The 19,046-nt window shown below is 45.2% G+C and overlaps 1 protein-coding gene across 2 annotated transcripts in view; it reads left to right on the forward strand.

Annotated features, from left to right (window-relative positions):
- Nucleotides 1–818: 818 nt before the first annotated feature.
- The window catches only part of ADAM17 (ADAM metallopeptidase domain 17), a 79,099-nt gene continuing 60,871 nt past the window's right edge, over nt 819–19,046 (forward strand). The window contains exons 1-3 of one of the 2 annotated variants that reach the window (XM_018560006.1): nt 819–966; nt 3,838–4,143; nt 10,596–10,728. In XM_018560006.1, the coding sequence (XP_018415508.1) occupies nt 4,008–4,143; nt 10,596–10,728 (269 nt within the window). In that variant the 5' untranslated portion in view covers nt 819–966; nt 3,838–4,007. The remainder of the gene's footprint in view (nt 967–3,837; nt 4,144–10,595; nt 10,729–19,046) is intronic. The other variant, XM_018560005.1, reaches the window with a different exon arrangement.

The following is a 19,046-nucleotide window of genomic DNA, read 5'->3' on the forward strand; positions in this document are numbered from 1 at the left end:
TTTACAATTAAAGAATTATTAAAATTATTTTTTAATACAATAAAAACATTAATAATTAACCTCTTGCCGTCCGCCCGTAGTAGAAAAACGGACGGACGGCACTGTCGCATTGGCGGGGTGGCGACGGGCTTTTTTTTTTACCATCAATCACTGATAACACTAAACTGATGAGCGGTTAACAGCTTTAAAGCGTCGCCTATGGCCAATTTTGGGTATTATCGTTTTTTGAGGTTTTGCGCGCGCACGCAATTTTAAGGCTTGACATGTTTGGTGTCTTTTTACCCGACGTGACCCCGTCTTTTATATTTTACCAAAAAATTGGGTAATAATAAATGTTTTATCATTTAATATAGGGGAAACTGTTTTTTTTTTTTAAATTTCGGTGATTTTTCCTTAATATAGTAAAAAAATAAAACCCCAGTGGTGAATAAATACCACCAAAAGAAAGCTCTATCTGTCCTCAAAAAAGGGTATAAAATTCATTTCAGTACAGCGCTGCATGACGGAATAAATGTCAGTCAAAGTACCGCAGCGCTGAATACTGAAAAATGGCCTGGATGGGAAGGGGGTTTAACACCGCGGATGTCAACTGGATAAAAAACAGAATCCACTATAATGACAAATTCTGAAAATAATAGCGGAGCCGGCTGCTGTGTGGTGCCGTCCAGTCCACCTCCAGCAGCTGGACACCCGGACACCGCCCGCACTGTGGTAACACGACTGGAGGAAGTTCAGGCGTCACGATCTTGCTTTTTGGTCACATGACTAATGATCCAGCGCGAGGCGCATCACCTGCTCCGCAGTGTGTTCCCATGGGCGGAGGGATCTCGCAATATAGTCCCGGCGCTGGTGTGTAGGCAGAGACTTGTTGCACGATCTTGGTTTCATTGTAACCGCAGCGCTGTGTGCGTCCGCCAGCCGCTGCTCGCCCGGGTCCCCAGGCACATCCGGGTACACGATGATCAGGTAGGTGTCCTCACAGTGGTCGCCAACCTTGTTTATGTCAGTGGCCGCTTCCGGCACATGGGTGTTTGTGTACTTGTTATTACATTTGTAGCGCCGTCTTTGTTATTTGTTTTGTGTCAGAGAAATGTATCCAGTGTTTGTTACTAGTCAGAGGTCCCCAAGCTAGGTGAAGTCACCTGGAGGAGGCGGTGATGGGGCTCCCTGATCTGGGGGACCTGTAGTGCTAGGAAGCAGAGGACCCCTCTCAGGGGTTTGCATTTCACTGATGATCTATTATTATTATTGGTATTTAGATACTACCATGCATGTATGTTTTACTTTATATAGTGGTCATTCTCATCAGTCCCTGATCTCACAATCTATGGTCCCTATCACATACATACATACATACATGGGCCAGTTTAGACAGGAGCCAGTTAACCTACCAGCATGTCTATGGTTATGGCGAATACAGAATTACTTGAAGAATGATGTAAAGGGCAGAACTGTCAGAAACATAGTCAAAGGATTTCTAAATTGGGTGTGAAATCATTTCACTGACATTCACAAATGCATCAGTGACCTGTGTTTTACCGCACCGGATCAACGCAGGTCACCCCTTGGACACACAGAAAACCATTGGGGTATGATGGGAGGGGTGCTGCGGAAATATGCGACATGTTGCATTTTTATTACAACACAATGGAAGGCTACGGAGGTCACCACATGCGCTGCTGTGCTGGGGACCTGCATGGAGTGTACACATTGTACACTGCCAATAAAGTTAAAAAATGTAAACATTGACAATGTTCCACACAACGCACACCGCTGGAACTGCCATGGCGTTTAGCTTGTCCACTAAAATGCAGCGTTTTAGCGGATGGGCTAGTGTGAACGGGCTCTCATGTGTAGTATAAAAGGACTCTAGATAACAGCAAAAAGCACCATTAGCGTAACATGGATGATGACCTAACTCTGGGGGGTATCAAAAAATGAGTACTCAAATGTTCAGGGGTAGGCAACCTGGGCACTCCAGCTGTGGTGAAGCTATCTGTGCATGCCTCTCCCTCTGGGAGACATGTCTGTGGCTGTTGGTCTTGGGACTTGTAGTTCCACAGCAGCTGGAGTGCGGAGGTTGCCTACCAGTTTAATTTTAAACTGTAATCCACAGAGGTCCTCCAGGTTTTTTCTTTTCCTGGTTGGTCTCCTGTTACCTAAAAGCCCTCCCTGGTTTTAAATGTAGGTGTGCTGTCTGCATTGCAGCATCCTGCTCCTGAAAGGATTGCTGTACCAAATGTGAGCAAGTAAGTTGTCTGAAGCGCGTCTTTAGTAGGTAACAGGAGGTTATACCCTGGGCTAGTGGCTTGTACATTAGTATTTTTCTTATACAGGATTTATATAGTGCCAACAGTTTGCGCAGCGCTGTACAATATAAGGAAGACATTACAATCACAATACAATTCAAGATAAGATGGTAAGGAGGGCCCTGCCCATGAGAGCTTACAATCTAAAAGGGAGGGGGAAGTGATACATGAGGAGGTAGCTGTGTGGAGAGGAATTGTTTGAGAATGTGATGGTTGAGCGGTTAGGTTGAGGTGGGATAGGCTTCCCTGAAGAGATGAGTCTTAAAGTGACATTAAGCCCTCAGATTTTTTAACATAAACCAATACTGTAATGTGTGCCTTACTGTAATCCATGGTAGTTTCCCTTCTCTTTGCTGCTCTTCTTCCTTTTAAATCCTCATGGTCTTCTCATGCTTGGGGAGAACTTCCCTTTGCAGCTGAGTGCCTCTTCCTGTAGTGCTGGCTCAGGTTGTGAACCTGCACACAGACACCATGTATCCATTCCAGAGACAAGTCAGTCTGCTGCAAAACAGAAGTTCTGCCCAGCATGAGAACAGATACAGATTTAAAAGGAAGAGCAGCAAAGAGAAGGGAAACAACCATGGATTACAGTAAGGCAGACATTACAGTATTGTTTTATGTTAAAAAATCTGAGGGTTTAATGTCACTTTAAGGGACCGACTAAAGGCAGTCAGAGTGGGAGATAGACGGACAGTTTGGGGTAAAAAGTTCCAGAGGATGGGAGAGACTGTAGAGAAGTCCTGGAGGCGAGCATGGGAGGAGTTGACGAGGGAGCTGGAAAGCAGGAGGTCTTTGGAAGAGCGGAGAAGAAAAGAAAGCAAAATTTGGTTCCTCAAGTCTCTGAAGGCATTATCAGTTGATAAAGACAGATCTCTCGTTGATAGTCTACTGGTGTATGGCCAGTAGGAGTTGACAAGGGAGCTGGAAAGCAGGAGGTCTTTGGAAGAGCGGAGGGGATAGGATTGGCAAAGGGTGTTGCAGACACTGAGCGGTTGGTTAGGTGAACGAGTCTAACAGCAGCATTCATGATAGACTGAAGGGGGAGGGGCCTGTGTAGAGGTTGGCCAATCAAGAGGGAGTTGCAATAGTCAATAACAAGTGAGTAAATGCGTAATTTAGCTGTTTTCATTGGTGAGGAAGGGGCGTATTTTGGCGGTTACGAAGGTGAAGGCGGCAGGATTTGGATAGGGATTGGATGTGGGGAAGAAAGGTGAGGCCCGAGTCAAGGATGACACCTTGTACATAATCCTCTGCTCAATGCATGTGGTGTTTCCTTCTTAACACAGGCGGATTTGAAGAGCCTGGGAAGTCTTGGCACAAGTATGAACCATCTTTCTTGTGAGGGAAGTTGATCCTGTGTTAGGTGGACACATTCATATCTGTCATTCAGAAGGACTGTATTCATACAACAATAGGGATCATGGGATGCTCTCTTTTTATACATCTAGCTCAGGGTCTGAACAATGTGTTAGAAGACCTTTAAAACATTTGCATGTCGTATTGATACATTTTCTTTGTGTTCTGACAGGTGACCTTTCGCTGGTGGACGCAGCACATATTTATGGGGATGACTATAAACAACATTTTTAATGGATTTCAAGCATTATGCGGATTAAATGCTCATCCCTGCTAACTGGGATCTAATTCCAGCTTTTGTTGTACTCAGAAGTCTAGACGCTCTGCATATTTAGCAACAAGATGACTCCGTGGTGGTCTTCTAAAAGCATTGGTCTGGCCTCGGTACTCGCGCTGCTGCTTTTGTTGTCACCGGAAATACTGACAGGAGAACGCGTGCCTGGAGGACATGTAGGGGACAACGCTGGAAAACATCACAGTAAGGACCGTTGTCATATGTTCACCATGTATAACATACACACACCATGCTCCTTCCTTCTCATTGTGCTGTGAAGTCAGAATTGTCTGTTTTGTTCATTAGCATACAGTCCATCTCTAACTACCGTTTTTTTTTTTTTTTGTTCTTTAAAATTAAAGGAAATTATTTTTTTTTTGTGCTTCAAAATGAAAGGAATATTATGACTGAATATTATGTAGGCGGCACAGTTACTTTAGATAAAGAAGGCCCTTCAATTCTTCCTATGTGTGCTCATTTATTGTCGATTTTATGTTTAAATCTGAACTCCCCCGCCCCCCCCTCCATAGTCCTGAAACTAATTACTCTCAATTCCCTGTAAAATTGCATCTCCACATTATAACCCCTTGAAAATGCAGCAGCTATCTTAACTCTGGACAAAAGTGTTCTTAACTACTTGGGTTAAGTACCGTATTTTGCGCTCCATAATGCGCACCGGACCATAGGACGCAGGGGTTCTGTGACAGCAGCTGCAGTTAGTGACAGCTGAGACAGGTGGCGCTGTGATTACAGCGCCACCTGTCTCAGTGATCACACAGAGCAGACGAAGAACGGGCGTTCTTCGTCTGCCCTGCTGGATCTATGGTGAGCTCCTATGCCGTGGTCACGGGTCCCCCAGAGGAGTGGGGAACCCCGAAAACCACGGAGGGGGGCCCCCCCGGACACGATCGCCGCTCGATTTGATACAAGTGATCTGATTAGATCACTTGTATTAAACGAGCGGCGGCCCCACGCTGTACATTTTAGCTCTGCTTGTCCGGAGCAGGGCTGAACGTACAAAAAAAACTACTCGCCCGGCGCCCTAAACGGCATGTTCCTGGCGTCGGGCGATAGGGATTCGCTCCATAAGACGCACATAAGTGCGTCTTATGGAGCAAAAAATGCGGTAGTCGTTAAGTGCTTGTTTTTGTCTAGGTGCTAAAAAAAAAAGAAGTTGTACTCAAACCAACTGCATGCTCCTCCAGTCCCTGAAGCCAGTCTCCTCCTTTTTAGCATTGGAATGTTCCTCAGAGTCCTCATATCTATACACTATGTATAGAATGTGATGATTTACGGGACGATAGACTGCTGGAGTGGAGGGGGACTGAGGCTCCAGGAATAGGTCTAAAGAGCAAGATGGTTCCTAGGATTAGGTGAGTATAACTTTTTTCCCCCCAAGCATTTAACCCTTGCAGTGCGGGGTAATTCACACTGCAAGGGTTAAGAAAAGTTCTCCTCTAAGACTGCCTTTGCTTCCTGTCTGAGTGACCCTTATCATTCATCTGTCACTTTTCTCCCTGATCCGGGCTGTTGTAGGCCTCATTTTTGCAGCTATAGCTTTTACTGCCATCAGTCATTTGTGTTCCTGAGCATTAGGTGAAAGAAACACATCCCCGACATCCCCATAGACGTGTCTGCAACTGATCAACCAATCCGGGCACTGCACAGCTAAAGTCTGGCAAGCAGAGAGAAGCAGACACGCCTAAAGGGATCCAGGCATGTGTTCTGTCAGATAATTATTTTTAAAAAGGTCCAAAGCAGAATGCTGTGACGTTTACAGGGGCCTACTGGCCCCCTACCATCATACTCCGAGCAAAAAGCATCAGACAGAACCAGAGATGACATCACTAGGTCCCATCACTAGGTATTTTTTTGATAATGGCTTGCTATATGCTGAGTTTTGGGTCACAGGAGGACATTAGTAAATGTCCTCCTGTGACTCAAAAGAGAGCTAACGCCAAAAAAGAGGCCATAGTTCTCTTTTACATAGATTGTCAGATTACTCAAAGGCTGACATGGGTGTCGTCTGAGCCCTCCTCTCCCAGCTGGGAATCTCTGCACTTTTTATGGATTATGACATCATGCAGGGGCGTAACTAGAAATCACAGGGCCCCATAGCAAAATTTTGTATGGGGGTCCTGTGATTTCTAGTTACGAGCCCACCTGAGATCCCACGCAGCCCACCCGAGAGTGACCCTGCAGGGTCCCAGGTGGGCTGGTCACACCCCTTCATACTTCTTACCTGTCAGCTCCGATCTGCTGTCAGCCTCCTCCGCCTCTGGGCCCCTCCTTCTCCACCATCGCCTGGCCTCTTCCACTGCCGGGCCCCGGCCTCCTCCACCGCAGTTGCTGCCTGTCACTGACTCAGCAGCGGCTGTGAGGAGGAATGCGCCACTGCACAGATCATTGACAGGTTGTCAGTGATCTGAACAGCAGCGCGTTCTTCCTCACAGCCGGAAGTGGCAGCCAGCAGCCTGAAATGCTATAGCGACCCAGACGGCCTGCACGACAACAGGGGGACCCCTTTGTTCCGCGTCCTGGCCAGGCCTTGCACAACAACAGGGGGACCCCTTTGTTTTCCGCATCCTGGACAGGCGATAGTTCCGCCACTGACATCATGGACTTAATAGATGATTTCTCAGAATATAAGTAATCAAGTGAAATAAAGACGAATGATTTTTATTGAGGAAGGGTAAGGGAAGCATTGGGGAGAAAGTAATAGTTTCCTCGAGTTCAGCTTTAAAGTAATGAGATCAGGAAATGAAGGCATGATGCATGTGTGGTGATATCTCAAGGAACAATTGATCTTAGATTGACAATTCTGAATTGGTTGAATCTGCCTTGTATTGTTAGGCCGGCATAAGAAGCCAGCTCCATTGTTTACCTCGCGTTGTGATTTAGTGTGGAGTGTGCGAAGTAATTAATCTGTTAGAACCAGAGCCTCTGTGTACTTCACATCCTCGGCTCTGGCATTGTAAAGGGCTTTTAGCGGGACGAGCAGGAGTCGTAATTCTGAGATCAGGAAGTTCTAACGTCTTCCCGCTGACAGGCTGAGAGCAGGGCTGGAGGGGAATGTTGGCACCCGTTCCGTGGTGTGTCGGGTGATGGATTGGTTTCTGGATCTGTGTATTTACAAAGTATTGCCTCAGCATTAAAGAGAAGAAATATTTATTGGTTATGCAAAGAACTTTACACAGGCCTGGGCAGCTTCTAAAATGTGTAAGTCAGTGACCGGGAATGAAAATGTCCTTGTTGGCACTGGTTACAGCATTTCACTATGGCGGCTTGTTCCGGCAGGTTTACCTTCTGTAAAAACTTTTATTTCTCATGTATATAACTCATTGTGGTAACAGGCACGTGTGTTTGTGTGCATCGGAAATAATTGTGCAATAATGGAATGTAATGTGAAGGGACTTTCCACCTTTTGGCAAGAAATATATCTAACAAATATAAGTGCCCAAGTTTCGTTTTCTCTTTTTGTGAGGGTCATACCACTGCTTTATAAATGCCCCCTTAGTGCAAAACAGTTGTCAGAAGTCGGCCTTTGCATACGTGCCTTTAGACTTGTCTTCTTACACTTCAGCTGACCATACACTGTTAAATTTCTCTCTGTCCAGCCTGCTGGGCTGAAAACGGCAAGGAAGGAATCTCCCGGCTGTTGTACTCTGACAGCTTTTGCCTGCAGGTGTTGGCATACTCACAGTGACCGCAGCTGATTGGCACGGGTATTAACCCATCAGCACCTAGTTGGGTGGTGATCTCTCACATTAATACAGTGCACTATGCCAAATATCAGTCTCATACCCAGCCCAGCTCCACTGCCCCATTTCCCATTTTAAACATTCCCTGGCAAGAAAGCTTATCCCATCTCCCACGTCGCCAGCGTTACCTCCACTGTTCCCGGACTTCATGACATAGACCCTAAATTTGGTGTCCTCTTTTTCATCCTCCATTGTACCCAATTTCACTGATACACCCCTCCTGTTTCAGCAATTTCCCCACCACCTGCACAATCCGCAGTGCTGTTGACGCGATCCTCGCCGCCTCCATAGTTGCATAGTTAGTCAGGTTGAAAAAAGACACAAGTCCATCGAGTTCAACCTTTTAGAGATTCGGAGAAAAAAAAAAAAGAAAAGCCAAAACAGAACACTATGCCCACAGCTACCCCCTGTTGATCCAGAGGAAGGCAAAAAAACCCCTCTAAAGCACGGTTCAATTTGCTCCAACAGGGGGAAAAAAAATCCTTCCTGATCCCATAAGGCAATCGGATATTCCCTGCATCAACAATCTCTGATGCTTAATATACCTCCTAAGAACTCAATATCCAGTAATATTCGGTGCATTTAGGAATACATCCAGATGTTTTTTAAAACAATTAACAGAGCTAGCTAGAACTAGTTCCAGGGGGAGTCTATTCCACATTTTCACAGCCCTAACTGTGAAGAATCCTTTCCGTATGCAACGGTTAAACCTCTTTTCCTCCAGACGCAAAGAGTGCCCCCTTGTCCTTTGTATTGGCCTTAACGTGAATAATTTGGCACCAAGCTCTTTATATGGACCATTTATGTATTTACACATTGTTCCAGAGTAACCGGCTTCAAGTTTATTGGGCCCATTTATTGGGCACTGATCTTAACCTTTATTTCTTCTCTGTGAAACCCCCTGAGTTTGGCTCCCACGCTGCTGCTCTATAATGACTCCATTTTGTAATTGGGTGCCAAATATGTTATGGGCACATTTCTCCTCCTCTGCAAATCATCTGTATGGATATAACCATATGTTAATGATCATGTTGCTGATTATGGTAAGGTCAGTAACCACCATTTGTGAGTCGAAACATTAACAGTTCTTCCTGCTGTAATACCCTCTGTACTCCTCTCCTGCACGTACTGCCGACCGGCATACCCTCTGTACTCTTCTCCTGCACGTACTGCCCGCTTTCATAACCTCTGTACTCCTCTCCTGCACGTACTGCCCGCCGTCATACCCTCTGTACTCTTCTCCTGCACGTACTGCCCGCTGTCATACCCTCTGTACTCTTCTCCTGCACGTACTACCCGCCGTTATACCCTCTGTACTCTTCTCCTGCACGTACTGCCCGCCGTCATACCTTCTGTACTCCTGCACGTACTGCCCTTAGTTATACCCTCTGTACTCCTGCACGTACTGCCTGTTGTTATACCCTCTGTACTCCTCTCCTGCACTTACTGCCCGACGTTATACCCTATGTACTCTTCTCCTGCACGTACTGCTCTCTGTCATGCCCTCCACATTCCTCTCCTGCACATACTGCCCGCTGCCATACCCTTCACACTCCTCTCCTGCGCATACTGCCCTCCGTCATACCCTCCACACTCCTCTCCTGCACACGCTGCCCGCTGCCATACACTCCTCTCCTCCGCATATGGCCCACCATCATACCCTCCACACTCCTCTCCTGCGCATACTGCCCTCCGTCATACCCTCCACACTCCTCTCCTGCACATACTGCCCGCTGCCATACCCTCCACACTCCTCTCCTGCGCATACTGCCCTCTGTCATACCCTCCACACTCCTCTCCTGCACACGCTGCCCGCTGCCATCCCCTCCACCCCCCCCCCCTGCACATACTGCCCGCTGCCATACCCTCCACACTCCTCTCCTGCACACGCTGCCCGCTGCCATACCCTCCACACTCCTCTCCTCCGCATACTGCCCGCTGCCATACCCTCCACACTGCTCTCCTGCACACGCTGCCCGCTGCCATACCCTCCACACTCCTCTCCTGCACACGCTGAGCATATGGCCCAACATCATACCCTCCACACTCCTCTCCTGCACACACTGCCCGCTGCCATACCCTCCACACTGCTCTCCTGCAGACGCTGCCCGCTGCCATACCCTCCACACTCCTCTCCTGCGCATATGGCCCAACATCATACCCTCCACACTCCTCTCCTGCACACACTGCCCGCTGCCATACCCTCCACACTGCTCTCCTGCAGACGCTGCCCGCTGCCATACCCTCCACACTCCTCTCCTGCAGAGGCTGCCCGCTGCCATACCCTCCACACTCCTCTCCTGCAGATGCTGCCCGTTGCCATACCCTCCACACTCCTCTCCTGCAGACGCTGCCCGTTGCCATACCCTCCACACTCCTCTCCTGCACACACTGCCCACTGTCATACCCTCCACGCTCCTCTCCTGCACACACTGCCCACTGTCATACCCTCCACGCTCCTCTCCTGCACACACTGCCCACTGTCATACCCTCCACGCTCCTCTCCTGCACACGCTGCCGCCTGCCATACCCTCCACGCTCCTCTCCTCCGCATACTGCCCGCTATGAAAACTTTAGCATTGCTTGTTTCATCCCCAACCTTCCTGTTCTGTGACCCGCACACTTTTGCTAGTCTTGTATAGGAATTCTCACCAAGAGGGAAAGGAACTATGTCGACGTATGTTCATTCTTGTGTAGTTTTTGTTTCTTGTGAAGGTCACATTACAATGTGCTCTATGTGCTGCTTTACAGCTAAGGCTGTTGCTGTGGTTTCCTGTGATTTCTTAAGGCTGATTTTATTTATGTACAGCATAAACTCGTGCTGCTCATCCCTCCAGAAGTATTATGAAGTATTTGTCTTTATACAAGCCTAACTCTAGCTTTATTTGTTCGCAGCAAACCTGGACTCCTTGCTGTCAGATTATGACATCATCTCACTGTCTGGTATCCAACAGCATTCTGTGCGGAAGCGGGACTTGGAGACACAGTCTCAAGTGGAGCGGATGGTGGACTTCTCTGCCCTACACAGGTAATCGGCCCCCATGACCCCCTGCCCATATGAAATCCCCACCCTGATACTGAGAGAGCCTGTACATCTTTTAGCTGTTGTTCTGACAACACGTCTGGGGCCCATTCACACAACACGGTGCTCTGCATGCACATGTGTATGAGGAACGTTGTGTTAGGCAGCCCATTTATTATGAATGGGCTGTGAATGCACCTAAACACATGAAAATAATCAGTCCAGCACTATCTATACAGACAGATTCTGTAGAGATCCCACTGCACTCCTTACCAGTATTCTTCATGTGGATGGGTGTTGAAGTGGCTGCGGATGCCCCCGCTGTATCCAAGTAGCTATAGTATGTCACTAGCACACCAATGTCAAATGTCCAAATTTGTCTTTATTGACGTGTGTACATCTTGTCACAAACAGACAATGTTTTGGGACCACTTAGGATCCCTTCATCAGGTATAGTAGGCATAGTCATACTATGCCTGATGATGGAGCCCTCAGTTGCCCTAAAACGTTGCCTGTTTGTGACAAGATTTACACAAGTCAATAAAGACGAATTTGGACATTTGATCTTGGTGTGCTGGTGACATGCTATATCTATTTTTACAGACCGAACGCACACACAACATATGTCAACGCACCATAACACATATATAGTGTTTCACTATGCATTGCGGTAATGCGTTATAAAGTATGTTGAGTGAATGAGCCCTTCAATAACTCAGGTTATATCTGGCAGCTTGTATACTTACAAGGTTTTATGAAACAATTGATAACATACATATAATTCTAGAAATGACCATCCCACGTTTCCACTGGATGAGCCACAGAAAGCAGTCTGAGTGGGGTCTAGATCCTTGATTCTCAACTGGTGGGTTGTGACCCAAAAGTGGATTGCGACCCCCGTGTTCAGTGGGTCGCCGCATGCCTTCTGCTTTTTCTAGGTGAGAGGCCCCTCTGCCTCCCCCTTGCGCAGCACTGTCAGTTATCTCCGCCAAGCAGCCATTCAAAATATGGGTGGATCTTAAGAACAAACATTTTATTTTTTTTGGAGTGTGTGTGTGTGCAAGATTGTGTCTTTGGTTGTGTGTGTCTGTCAGTATTTTTGAGGGCCCATACTCACTAGTACAGTGCGTTAATCACAGCCTCGTGCGATTAACGCACTGTACCAAGCAATCGCACCTACCGTGCATTTTGGTGCGGGAGGTGCGTTGCATTGCCATTCATTTGAATGGCACCCCAAACGCACCTCTTGCCCACAGTTCCATCACCCGCAGTGGAATGCGCGGTACCGCAATGCTGTGCGCTGCGACTTTGTTCACAAATTTATGACCAAGGACAAATGTGGGTCCTGAGGTTACACAGGTTGAGAACCACTGGTCTAGATGGATGGTTTGCTAAAACGATGGCAGATATATTAGACCAATCAAAAAGCAGCTCTAGGCAGCCGGTGTACAGTCAGTCGGAGAGTGGCTATGGCTATTTGTGGAACATTAAAACTGTGTGTAAGGAAGCTCAGACAGATAACCTTCATCAGAATTGTATATATTCTAGTGCTGCCAGATTCAGTAGAGGTTTTGTTGTGCTTGGAGCCTTTGGGGGGCACAGAAAGAGGACGGGGCTAGAACATGGGAATGTGCTGGTCTCCATTTTCCCTTTGACAGGTTTAGGCCCATTCAGGATACCACCATTTATAGAGGTTTTAACTAGCAAGGTGACCTAAAATAATCTCAGCATGAAAATTGGAGCATCTCCACAAGTTGTCTTTGTCCCCTGAATGAGGTTAGTCAAACGTGAATTAAGAGTTCACTACTCTTACTATAATAATAAACATATTTTTGTTATTTTAGTCCTATTGGGGATACCTCCCCCCCGCCATACCTGTTCTGATGACACCTCAAACTTTTGGACTTTCTGTTGCTTTCATTCTCATTGACTGTGGTCACCAGGACCCATAGACATGGTGAATCTCCCACAGGACATGTATAATGAAAGTTTTGGCTTCAGATGCACTTCAAGCAACCTTTTATTTATTGGGGGGTTTCCCCTAATTTGTGTCTGATTAGTTTTTTTTATTGAATTTCATTATTAATTTATGTGATTGCCAAGGGGATTTTATATATATATATATATATATATACATACACACACAGACATGATGCCACAGCAATGACATCTGATCCATACCACGCACGGATCCCTTCCTAATCAGCCCGTGTGAAAGGGGCCTTATAGTGTGTGAGCATTCATTGTTCAAATACACCAAATAGGAAGGGTTGGTTATATATATGACCAACTGAACTGGCCGGACCCCATGTCAGTCAGTGGGGAATCTGATGTAAATGGATATGTGTCTGTTTACATCAGATTACCCCCCAATCCAGCACGATCAGGTCCGTCGAAGCGGAACAATGTTCTGTATGTTTTTTTTCTGGACCTGGCTGTAGTCGGTTGTAACCAGGAGTAAACGAACGCACGTCCGCTTAGATCTGGCTGTCCATTGATTAATATTGAGCATTTTGGACTGCCCGTGTGAAAGGGGCTTAATACTGCTGTTGGCTGCGTAATCACTGTTCAAATTGGTGCTGAATACAGAAAGTATAACACCTGTTTATGCAGAAGCATACTGTCACATTAATATGTACATGTAATATATATGATGCATTTTATGTATTAAATTATTGGGGCAATAGTTTAATGTGTGATTTTATAATATACTATACACATTAAATGGGGCAATAGTTTGTGTGATTTTATAATATACTATACACATTAAATGGGGCAATAGTTTTGGTGTGCGAGTATAATATACTATACACCAGCCTTTCTTAACCAGGGTTCAGTGGAACTCTAGGGTTGCTTCAGAGGTTGTTTTGAGGTTCTTTGAACAATGTCTTACTCTCAGGTAAGTAATCACAGACATCATCTTTTTAGCTGTTTGTAAGGGGGGCATTCTTACTAGACATGTGCACTGCCAAAAAATTCGTTTCGTTTTAAATTTGGATTTGTGTTATTTTGTTTTTCAGGATTCGGGTGTGAAGGTGAATTCGGATTCGGACGAAATTCGGTAGCGTTAGTACGAACGTTCGTTTCGTTTTCTGTTCTTATTCGTTTCTTATTCGTGCCTTATTCGTTTCGTTCATTTGCAGCAAAAGTGACATTTGAGGGGAAAAAATATTTTTCTCCTTCTCTAATGTCACTTTGCTCCAACGAACGAAACGAATAAGAACAGAAAACGAACGTTCGTGCGAACGCTACTGAAATTTCGGAAATGGAAATTCGGATTCGTTTGCATTCGTTATGTCTGTAATTCGGATACATCCGAATGTCCGAATTTACGAAAATTCGTCAGAATTTCGATTCGGAACGAAACGAATCGCACATGTCTAATTCTTACCATTGGCCATCATGCTCATAATCAGTAGGCTGTAGGTATAGCAATTATTAGCTGGGGTTCCCTGGAATCAAAGGTTATTTCAAGGGTTCCTCTGTGTTAAAAAGGTTGAGAAAGGCTGATGTACACTTTAAATGGAAATAATTTTATGTGTATTTCTGATGTACTAGTGTACCTCAATCTTCTGCAACCAAAACCACCTTTTTTATTGATGTTCGTTCACAGCATGTCAGACAGGAAAGGGCAATGTTTTGGAACCATCGGAGGTCTCTTTATTAGGCAAAGTTTCACTGATGTGACACTTATCATATACACATTAATGGGCAGTATTTTGGTGTGTGATCATGAAGTTCTATACACATTATTGGGCAGTATTTTGGTGTGTGACTATTATGTTCTATACACATTAATGGACAATATTTTGGTGTGTGACTATGATGTTCTATACACATGGGCAGTGTTTTGGTGTGTGACTGTTAATGGGGCAGTATTTTGGTGTGTGTGACTATGATGTCATATACACATTAATGGGCTGTATTTTGGTGTGTGATCATGCCGTTCTATACACATTAATGGGCAGTATTTTGGTGTGTTTCTATGACGCCCTATACACATTAATGGGCAGTATTTTGGTGTGTGAATATGATGTCCTATACACATTACTGTGCAGTATTTTGGTATGTGACTATGTTCTATACACATTACTGTGCAGTATTTTGGTGTGTTTCTATGACGCCCTATACACATTAATGGGCAGTATTTTGGTGTGTGAATATGATGTCCTATACACATTAATGGGCAGTATTTTGGTGTGTGAATATGATGTCCTATACACATTAATGGGCAGTATTTTGGTGTGTGAATATGATGTCCTATACACATTACTGTGCAGTATTTTGGTATGTGACTATGTTCTATACACATTATTGGGCAGTATTTTGGTGTGCAGTTATATTTGCTTCTTCTATATTGTGTGTAGCCAAATGTCAATTAATGCGCTGTGTTCTTGGGATTGTAGACAGGGATTCCTCCATTGTTGTCTTGTAACCTTCTAGCTGAGGGGATCAGAGTTTAATGGAACATTGCTGTAAGGTAGGGGGATGGCAGTTGTTAAATTTGGGTTTTCCTTGAGCATGCTACCAAGTTTTTGTCTCTTCTGATCTAAATACAGCAGAAAATGTGCCCATTGTTTTCCAGCTGATGAATTTTGTGGCGGAACAGCAATTCTGAATGACTCTAAACAATTGTACAATTTAGTTCTTTGTGTCCCGTTTCCCCTGCACATGCTGTCTGTATTGTAATGCATTTGTTCAGCATAAACCTAATGACCTTTTCAGAATCTGCTGTTTTTTCGATAGGGCTTATTCTCACCAACGCAATGCAAAACAGAAAAACTGTGCTATTCATTCTCACTTCTATAGAAATCAGTCACACATCTGGAGTGATTTACACATACTACGCTATTAGTTGAAAGGAGGTAGAAATCACAGGGGAATGTTCTGTGTTAAAATGCACAATAATGGATATGTCAAAATGTTGGCATTTCCAGGTGCTCCTGGTGGGAACGAGCCTTAAAACAGGAAAGTAATCTTTGAGGTGTCGGTCTCTTTAATTAAAGTGAACCCGTGCTGAATTTTCAAGCTAGTAAATGGTAAGCAAGGGAGAGTTGCAGCCACAGAGGTGCCTGCTCATATAGTGACTTGCAAAAGTATTAACCCCCCCATTGGCATTTTTCCTATTTCTTTACTACCTGGAATTAAAAATGTATTTTTATTTGGATTACATGTAATAGACATGCACAAAATAGTCCAAAATGCTGAAATCAAGAAAATAACTTGTTTAAAAAAAAAAACAAAAAAAAACGGAAAAGTGGTCCATGCATATCAATTTGACCCCTTTTGCTATGTAGCCTGTACATACGACCTTCAGAAGTCACATAGTTAAATGAAGATCACCTGTGCGCAATCTAAGTGTCGCATGATCTCAGTATATATACACCTGATCTGAAAGGCCCCAGAGTCTGCAACACCACTGAGCAAGGGGTACCACCAAGCAAGCGGCACCATGAAGACCAAGGAGCTCTCCAAACAGGTCAGGGACAAAGTTGCGGAGAAGTACACATCAGGGTTGGGTTATAAGAAGAAAAAAAACTTTTTGAACATCCAATGGAGCACCATTCAATTCATTATTGAAAAATTGAAAAAATATGGCACCACAACAAACCTGCCAAGAGAGGGCGCCCACACAAACGCACGGACTAGGCAAGGAGGGCATTAATCAGAGAGGCAACATAAAGACTAAAGATAACCCTGAGGGAGCTGTTGTCAGGCGTTCTCTGCCCTTCTTTGTCCAACTGATTGCAGCATGGCTTGTGTAGTGTTTCTGACACAGTTGTTCCTCTTTTGCACCCTCTTATGCTCTAAGCAGTTAACATCATCATTCTGCACTACTGGCAAAACTTCTGGCACATTCCTGTCTCAAGAGTGATGATGTAAACACCAGCTCATTATTTAACCATCAGCTTGTCCATTCAGTCTCTGCCCTTGCGTTTGTTCTGATCAACCAAGTGCGCTGCTGTTCCTGATTTTCAGTGTATGACCCTGGCTCTGGCTGACTGGTTCCTGACTATGGCTTTGTTTCCGTTCATCCTTCTCTGTGTGTTCCGTGACCTGGTTCAGCTGACTACACGCTATGGCTTCTGACCTGCTGGCTGGGCACTGACGGCGTCGCAGATTTTCTCCATTGTTTTTTCCACGTTAAGTTTCTGTCTGGTGTTCTGACAGCTGCAAAGCTCCACAGCGGAGATTGGAGTATCTGTCCATAGGGCCACTTTAAAGCCAAACACTCCACAGAGCTAGCCTTCATGAAAAAGTGGTCAGAGAAAATCCATTGCTTACAGAAACAATAAGCAAACACGTTTGCTATTTGCCAAAAGACATGTGGGAGACTTCCCATACATATGGAAGAAGGTACTCTGGTCAGATGAGACTACAATTGAGCCTTTCGGCCTTCAAGGAAAACGCGCAAACCCAAGACCTCTCATCACCCCGAAAACACCATCCCCACAGTGAAGCGTGGTGGCGGCATCATGCTATGGGGATGTTTTTTTTTATCAGCAGAGACTGGTAAACTGAATTGAAGGAATGATGGATGGTGCTAAATACAGGGAAATTCTTGAGGAAAACCTGTTTGTCTGCCAAAGATTTGAGACTGGAAAGGAGGTTCACCTTCCAGCAGGACAATGACTCTAAGTATATTGCTAAAGCAACACTCGAGTGGTTTAAGGGGAAACATTTAAATGTCTTGGAATGGCCTAGTCAAAGTCCAGACCTCAATCCAATTGAGAATCTGTGGCATGACTTAAAGAGTGCTGTACACCAGCGAAACCCATCCAACTTGAAGGAGTTGGAGCGATTTTGCATTGAAGAATGCAGAAAAATGCAGTGGCTAGATGTGCCATGCTTATATAGACGTACCCCAAGAGATCTGGGGTGTAAATAGTTATGGATGCTCAAGTTTTCTGTTTCTTTTTGTTTGTTTTTTTAGTCTCATTTCTTGTATGTATCACAATTAAAATATTTTGCATTTTCAAAGTGGTAGGCATGTTGTGTAACTCAAATGATACAAACCCCCCCCAAAAATACATTTTAATTCCACGTGGTAATGCAACAAAATAGGAAAAATCCCAAGGGGGTGAATAATTTTGCAAGCCACCGTACCTTCTGTTTTTTTTCAGAAAATTCTAAAAGCTCTAATACCTGAGGTGCTCAATTCTGATCTGACAATAGTAATTAGCTACAGGAGCTAGCCCATCAACTTCTACGCATCCCTATTGGTCAGAGAGACCATATATCACAATGAAGAACCAGTGGTTAGACACAGGAGGGAGTGGGCCAGAGTGCTAACTGGAAGCTGAATTTGCTATTGGCATAAATGAGTGTCCCAGGTTTTAGGGTTCCAAGCATACTGTAGCCTGCCTTCTACCAGTAATGTTTATGAGAAGCTAAACTGTGGACAAATCGAAAAATCCATTGAGCGCATGACTGGGCGACCGTGTGAGTTCTTTACTTTATCAAGAAGTACTCAAAATGTGAAGATTGTTATAGGGGAAATTTAAATATATCACTTGTGCCAAGCAGTACCATGGAAAACTACTTTTTTTTTTTGCCTGGAATTCTACTTGAAAAAGAGCAGAATGCTGCCTGGTATGTGAGTTTGCTTAAGCACGAGCCTCATAGCTGTATGCATGCAGTGTGCAATTTAAGGGACTGCTGCATCTGACTGCTAGTCTTGTAGTGAGTTTGGTGATGTCATCACTGTGCTGCTCGATGTTTCTTTTTGCTGGAGACTCTAATATAAGGAAGCAAAAATCTGCCTTTTCAAAGATGGATGCCTCCACATAGAAACACAGTGCAGAACAAGGCATGGTAGGTTAGTAATAGGAAACAAATCAGCTGCATGGAGATCGTAGGCAATGGTGACTAGTCCTTTGCTCTGTGCCTGCCATTTTGGGCACAGCTTCCAGAGTTTAGGTCTTCTTCCATTCTTCATTACTCAGTGTTTTTCCCCATAGTTCTCCTTAGGGTAACGGGAGGACACAAACTAGCGTCCTCCCGTTACCCTAAGCTCAGTATACCGCGAGCTGCCGGAGCGGATCACGACTTAGATGACGGGATCCGCCCAGCTGCGTGAGTGACAGCTGCCTCTGCCTATCTAGAGGCAGAGCCAGCTGTACCCACCCCCTCCCCCGTCCGTTCCGCCAATCAGCGCTGGCAGATCGGAGCGGGGAGAGGGGAATCCAGCCCCTCCCCCTGTCACGGCAGAGAGCCGTGGCAGGATCGAGAGGTGAGGGAACCCGGTATGTGTGCGCTCACCTCCCGATCTACTGAGCCGACCTGTGACAGTCTCATTGTCACAGGTCGGCTAGAACTATGAG

Source organism: Nanorana parkeri, unplaced genomic scaffold (genome assembly GCF_000935625.1).
Source record: "Nanorana parkeri isolate BGI_ZX_2015 unplaced genomic scaffold, ASM93562v1 scaffold425, whole genome shotgun sequence".
Lineage (NCBI taxonomy): Eukaryota > Metazoa > Chordata > Amphibia > Anura > Dicroglossidae > Nanorana > Nanorana parkeri.